This window comes from Bos mutus, chromosome 13 (assembly GCF_027580195.1).
Source record: "Bos mutus isolate GX-2022 chromosome 13, NWIPB_WYAK_1.1, whole genome shotgun sequence".
Taxonomy (NCBI): Eukaryota; Metazoa; Chordata; class Mammalia; order Artiodactyla; family Bovidae; genus Bos; species Bos mutus.
Genome location: NC_091629.1, coordinates 36,955,879 through 36,962,856, shown reverse-complemented (window position 1 = coordinate 36,962,856; position 6,978 = coordinate 36,955,879). Strand labels below are relative to the sequence as shown.

At 58.5% G+C, this 6,978-nt stretch overlaps 1 protein-coding gene across 9 annotated transcripts in view; it reads left to right on the top strand.

The window, feature by feature from the left end:
• The first annotated feature begins 470 nt into the window (after positions 1-470).
• The window catches only part of EBF4 (EBF family member 4), a 59,674-nt gene continuing 53,166 nt past the window's right edge, over positions 471-6,978 (top strand). For 3 of the 9 annotated variants that reach the window (XR_011466523.1, XM_070381329.1, XM_070381327.1), the window contains exons 1-2: positions 2,435-2,804; positions 3,307-3,428. Coding sequence is in view for 6 of the 9 variants with exons in the window: in XM_070381329.1 (XP_070237430.1) it covers positions 2,514-2,804; positions 3,307-3,428 (413 nt within the window). In the remaining 3 variants the exon portion in view is untranslated. Of the gene's footprint in view, positions 628-2,434; positions 2,805-3,276; positions 3,429-6,978 lie in introns of those variants that run through there. The other 6 variants (XR_011466522.1, XM_070381328.1, XM_070381332.1 and 3 more) reach the window with 5 other exon arrangements.

Sequence of the window (6,978 nt, the reverse complement as noted above, 5' to 3'; positions counted from 1 at the left end):
CAGTTTCCTCAAAGATGGCCTCTGAGACTATGGAAAAGCCTGAGTTCTCTGAAAGAAAGGAAGAAGGGAGCAGCACACAGCAGGCTGGGGCACACCCAGGGATAAGAGGAGAGATGGTATGCTTTGGTCATCAGGATGGCCTTCTCAAGTGTGTGAACAAGGCAGGCGCAGAGCTCGGTGCTGCATGGGGGTCAGAGGGCCTGAGGCAGAGAGGAACAAACAGCAGCAGAGCTGGAAGGGAGCCAGACTATGCGGGTTTCAAGAGTGGCTTGCTGGGTGCTGACAAGGCAGCCTTGGTGGAGTGTGCCTGTGGACTTTCTTAGAAACAGGAGGGGCACAAGTTGGAGGAGGAGGAGGCGGGGACAAAAGGAGGGTTCTTTCAAGAATGAGGAGGTCTGAGCAGAGGAAAGAAGGAGGATCAACAATCAGACAGATCAGATGGAACAACATCAGGAGGTGCAGAAGAAGGGACTGAGCAAAGAGGTCTCTAAGCCCACATGCTTCTCTGGGACACAGTGGGGGGAAAAGGATGGGTGAGAAGACTGAGAAAGGAGGAAAAACATGGACAGCTGAGAAAGACAGCAGGATTCTGCCAAGATTCCCTGTAATCTCTCCAGTAAATAACAGGTAGGCTGTCTGCTGGAAATTTAGAGCCAGAGGCAGGTTTGAAGGTTGGGGAGAGGGTTGGAGCAAGTATGGAACAGCCTTGGGGGTTTCTCTAGAGCACTGCTTCTCAAGTGTAATGTGCATGCCAGTCACCTGGGATCATGGTAAAAAGTAGGTTCTGATTTAGCAGGTCTGGGCAAGGATTCTGCATTTCTAACAAGCTCTCACTAATGCTGAAGCTGCTGGTCGAAGGACCACATTGGGAGGAGCAAGGATTTAGAGTCAGATAAGGTGAACTCCGGGAGTTGGTGATGGACAGGGAGGCCTGCTGGTGCTGCTGCTGCTGCTGCTAAGTCGCGTCAGTCGTGTCCGACTCTGTGCGACCCTACAGACGGCAGCCCAACAGGCTCCTCTGTCCCTGGGATTCTCCAGGCAAGAATACTGGAGTGGGTTGCCATTCCCTTCTCCAGTGCATGAAAGTGAAAAGTCAAAGTGAAGTCGCTCAGTGGCGTGCTGCAATTCATGGGGTCGCAAAGAGTCAGACACAATTGAGAGACTGAACTGAACTGAACTGAAGGAGGTGGAGAAAAAGACTGGCAAAAGAATTCATCTTCGGGGGAGACTACCTTTGATAATCTCACCTGGGGTAAAAACTGAGACCTTGAGAAGTCTGAGTGGGAGTGACAGCCCTGGCAGGTGAGGGAGCCTGGAGAGAGAGAGAGATGGTAGAGGACAGAGGTCAGGAAGGGAGGTGCAGGGGGAGGGGTGTGCCCCTAGAGTGGTAGGAAGCTCAGCAGTGGCTCTGGACCTCATTTGGATCCTTATGGGGTGGACCACTAACTGCACATCTGGAAGCCCCCCAAAAGAGGATGGGAGTCAGCTGGGACAGAAAAGAGATATTCCAGGGGTGTCTGAATGAAGCAGCAGGCTGGACAGGCCACCCCCATGCTCTTTTGCAGGAAAGTGCTGGACTCTTTCTGAGCTTGTTTAAAGCTTGGCCAGGACACACCAGGCCAAAATGTGGGGAGAAGGGTAGAAATGGCTCAGCCCTGGGATCAAGGGTGAGATGATTTCTGGGCCGGGAACTAAGAGGCATGAAATCTAAGAGGGAAACTTCTCTGGCTGGGGAGCAAGAAGAAATGAATCTTAACTCAGTATCCAACTCTCATCAAAACCTAAGAGGTGTTTGAAAGGCAGAGGTTGGAAACAAGAATGCTTTCGTTTTAGGCAAGTCACGGACTGAACTAAGTGTGGCGGGTGCAGCGACTGCGTTCTGCCCGTCCGGGGCCCAGCAAGGGAAAAAGGTTTGAGACCCAGGCTGAGGTGAAACCGAGGTCAGGGGAAAGGCGGGAAGGACGGCCCGGGAGAGCAAAGAACATCAAGAGTAAAAGCTGGAAGGCGTCGAATTGAGCGGCAAGTGCAGGAACTGGGCATCAGCGCCGAGTGAGGCGGGCACTTGGGAGACGAAGATAGCGGAGACCAAGCCGGGGCTTAGTCCAGTGGCGACCTAGAGGCGGCGGCGGATTCTGAGCGCGGGGCCGCTGGCTCCTCTGGCTTCGGCCGGGCTCCCCCACCGCGCAGGCCCGTGTGCTCCTTGCCTGGGCCTCCCGGGTCCACGCTGGTCCCTCCAGTCCCTTCCCGCGGCCTCGACCAGGCCGCAGACCCTAGCGTAGGCGACCGACTCGCCAGGGTCCGCCCCGCCGCGGCGGCCCGGGCCCGGCCGCTCCTCCCCCGATGATGTCACGTCCCTGGCCGCCCCTCGGCCGGCCGCGCCGCCCCGCCCCCGCCTCCCCCGGCCCCCAGTCCCCTGGGCCCGCCCGCTCCCGCCATCCCTCCTCCCGCCCGCGCTCCCTCCCTTCTGCTCCCGCTCCCCAGGGAGCGGCGGCGGCGGCGGCGGCGGCGGCGGGATGGCCCGGGCCCGCGGCCAGGCCCCGGGGAGCGGCGGGCGGCGGCGGCCGCGGCGGGGCAGCGCGGGAACCGGCCCCCGGGGGGAGTCGGCGGGGCTGCTACTGCTGCTGCTCCAGGTGCTGCCGCCCGGGGCTGCGGCAGGGCCGGGGCGCCGGGGCACGCGGGGCGCCGGCGGTGTCTGCTGGCCCAGCGCTGCCCCTGCCTTTCCTCGGGACGCGCGGCTGCTCCTGTTCCTGCCGCCGCCGCCGCCGCCGCCGAGCTCCGCGCCCGCAGCATCCTCCTCCCGGATGGTAATCAGCGCCCCGCGCCGGCGCCGCGGGCGGGCGGGCGAGCGGGGGGTGGGGGCGGCGAGGGGAAAGGGCGGGCAGCCCCGCGCCCCCGCCTCGCCTGAGACAGTTCCCGGGGCCTCGGGCCCCCCACCCCCTCCGACGACCGCGGCCCTGGGCAGCCGCCAGAGCGCGCCTCTGCGCGGACCGGCTGCCGGCTCCGCTCCTCGCCCTCCCCGCCCCGCGCGCAGTCCGCCCGCTGGAGCTCAGGCCGCGGGGAAATCCCTCCATCTCCCCGCCCCGCACCCGGGGAGGGGAGGGGACAGCGCTTGCGGACCCGCTTTCTCCGAGGGAGCGCCCAGGAGGCTGGCGCGCACTGAGTGGCCGGGACGGCCGCTGCTTGCACTCCTGCAGTCGCCGGGTGCCGTTAGGCGCGCGGAGCTAGGACGCCCGGCAGCCTCGGCGGGATCGGATCCCCGGCGGTGAGGGCGCCCACTGACTGCGCGCCCTTATGTTCCCTGCTCAGGACGCTCTGCCCCGCGGCGGGCTGAACCTGAAGGAGGAGCCGCTGCTGCCCGCGGGCCTGGGCTCGGTGCGCTCCTGGATGCAGGGCGCGGGCATCCTGGACGCCAGTACCGCGGCGCAGAGGTAAGCGTTCGGATGCGACTCGGCGCGCTCCGGTTGGACGGCTCCGTGCCGCCTTCGCTCAGCTTGCTGAACTGCTGGGGCGAGGGGTTGGACGGAGCCCTAACTCTGCACTGTCCCAGCAAGCTCTTGCGCCCACCCTGCCCTGAGCGCCTGTGCTTCTTCCAGAGCATGGGGGAGGGGGCAGCCGGGGCGGGGCTTCTGCCTCCACTCCTGGATGTCCCGACTCTGATTTCTGACTATCGCTCGCGTGCCCAGTGGTCCATGGCTCAAGAGGAGGAATTCTCCCGGCTCCCCGCAGTCCCCCAGCAACCAGTCGTCAAGGAATTGCTGACCCTTCCTTCTCAGGCAGCTTAAGTGCCCCTCCTTGTCCAGTTCCACGGATCTCTGCCAGGAAAGGCACAAAACCCAGCCACCTTACTGCTTTCTATAATCCCTCAGAGTTGGAGGATGGGGGTGTGCGGGAGCCGGCGAAGCGGCTGCAGGCTGAAGAGTGGGGAAGACATGAGGTGGGCAATCGGCTTGGTGGAATGATCGGGACTGAGGATGGGGCAGGTTCGCCAGGTGTTTTTCTAGCGGGTCCTACCCAAGGCAAGGGGTCCCTAGGAACCCAGCGCCCACGCCCATCTCCTCTGACTCCTCTGCAGGAGTCTGCGCAGGAGCCTGGGTGGGGGATGGACTCCTGGATTTAGAAAGGAAGTATAAAGGTTTATGGACCCGCCCCCCCCCAACACCTGGGCTCCGGGCTTTTTGTATCCCCAGTTGTGAACAAGGGGAGGGGACGTTGGACATCCTACTTGGAGATCTCAGTGGCTGGGACTAAGGAGGTGGTGCCTCTGCAGACACCTGCGGCACATGGGAGCTGAACTTTCCAGAGGTCTGAGCAACTGCTTGTCCAGCGCTGGAAAGGATTCTGCTGGGAGGTTTCAGGGCAGACCAGATCTGAACGCCAGCCACACATTCACATCCCCAGTCCTGTTCAGGGGATACCACCTCACCACCAACCCCTACCTAACCTCTTAACAGACACACACTTTGTTTCATGTTCAAACTGAATGGTGTTCCTGCGCTCCTGTCCTTTCATGACTGTCCAGAGGGAGCACTGGGGCTTCTCTCCCGAGCTCACCTCTTCGGGAAGAGAAGGGATCTTGTCTTTGAATCAATTTCCATACTTTCGCTCATGATATAACTATATTCCAGGGAAAAAAATGAAAATAGAAAACAAAAACCCCCCTCTCTAATACAACAAACTGTCAATATTTTAATGTATTTCCTTCCCACTGACATATTTTTTTTCTTGTGTTATACATACAGTTCTGTATCCTGCTTGTTTTTCTGTTGGTTCTGGTTTTTCATTTAACTTGTGGCGGTTTAATCACTAAGTCATGTCCGACTCTTGTGACCCCATGGACTGTTAGCCTGCCAGGTTCTTCTGTCCATGGGATTCTCCTGGCAAGAATACTGGAGTGGGTTGCTGTTTCCTTCTCCAGGGGATCTTCCTGACCCAGGAATTGAACCCAGGTCTCCTGCATTGCAGTCAGAGTCTTTACCGACTAAGCTATGAGGAAAGCCCTCATTTAATTTGAGGGGGTCAATTTCTTTGTCTTTTTCTCCATCACTGGCTGTGTGGTGAGAGCTCCTTGTAGGAGTGGATGGAGGGTTCCATTAGGGCCTCAGGGTTTATGGTTCCTATTTGTCTCTGACCTTCCCCTCTGACCCTGCCAGCAGGTTTGATTAGGAGGAAGCCCTTGTATCCTGTGCAGGTTCAGGAAGTGTGGAGATGAGGCTCCTCCCACAAGATGGAGCATTAGCAGTGTTGTCTGCACATAGGAAAGAGATCTTGAGTAAGGGGGACGTGTCCAGTCTGAGTCCTCAGGGCTACATCACCAGGACTAAGAATGCCCACCCTCCCACCCCCAATTTGGAGAGAGGCATTTCTTCAGGCCTGACTGCTTATCTCTAAGTCCTGAGACTTCTCTGTCTCAGAACACGGATTGGGAGTCCCCACACCTTTGGTTGCCTCTGGGCTCCAAGGAGAGCAGGTTGGGGGGATACTCCTTTCTTACTCTTCCTGCGGTGCCATCATCTCACCGGTTGGCTCTTGATCCTTCTTCAGTCCTCTGTTTGGGTCTTTTCATCCTAAAACCACAATGACAGAAATTCCTTTCCCTGCCCCTGACCTTCTTCCACCTCCACAGGCTCCGCTCCCTCTGTCTCAGAAGAACTTGCCCTGGAACATTCCCTGCAAGGCTGCCTGAGGTCTGACAGCTGTCTTTGCTGTGTTCTATGCCTTCACCCCATAGCCACCTGTTTGTCAGGGCTTCTGGATGGTCCCTCCATATCCTATTCCGAATCCCAGCGCCCACGGCCAGCTCTTAACCATGACACATACTCAACACAAAGATGTGCCCTCCAAGACTTTCCTCCCTGGCCTGAAGTTAACCTACCCAGTGTATCACTTCAGCCTGCCAGTCCACTGCCCTAGCCTCTCACCACACGCCCCCGCCCCTCAAAGCATCTGCCACACAGGGGGCCAAAGAAGATTTCCAAAGAACTTTTCTCTGATCGTGTCCCTCCCCAATTAAAAACTTCAGTGACCGCCCCCCGCCTCCCCAATTCCTCCCAGACACTGAGCATTCAAGGCCCGTCACAGTCCGATTTGATCCCAAGCTTCCTCTCAGCCTCTGTGTGACACTCGGCATTCAACAATGTCTCCTGAAACAGTTCCTTTCCTCCCAGGACCCATTCACACACTGGATAACATTTTACAACCTCTGGGACCCTCCCCCTAGCACCTGCTCTCTCTGTGCTCTCTCACTCAGCCAAGGGGAGTAGTTCTGGGTACTGTCTAAGGATGCTTGTCACAGGCCAAAGTCAGCTATGCCCTGCTGTCCTGGACTTCCTTGCCCAGCCAGCCTACACCTTCCTTTAGGGCCTGGATGGTGGTCCTCGGCACCAGGCTTGAGCAGTCAGTGGGGTAACGAGTATCTGCTAAAGGAAGCAGGAGTGTGTGTTAGAAGGTTACCAAGTCTGTTTTGGTTAGACTCCCCTGTTCACATTGATGGTCCACCTGATCGCAGGAACCAGGCACTGGAACAGCTACTGCTGCCCAGCTTTGCAGCACCAAGGTTTTTCAGAAGGAGGAGAAGGCCCAGAGCCTGCTAAGATCAGTAAGGGAAGATCTGCCAACAGGAAGGAAAGTTCTGGGTGAAAGAGAGGTAGGAGAAAAGAGAGGCTGTGTACCATACCCTGGAGGTGATAGGGAAGGCTGGAGCATTGGGCTGGCAGGGTCTTCCCAGTGGGGAACTCTGCCCAAGAATCCCTGGCTGTTGCCATGACCATCCATCCCCTGGTCCAACAGGACTTTATCTCAGAGACCCATACCCCAGCCCTAGCCCACCTTCTCTGGACTCCACAAGCTCCTGCTGGGGTGCCCAGCACAGAAGCAATTCAGTTCTCCTCTCCTGATATGACTCCCAGCCTGGGTAGACTCCTGGAGGACCAAGGCTAGCCCTCCCCCGTGAGCTGGTCCCAGAACACCAGCAGCGCCCTG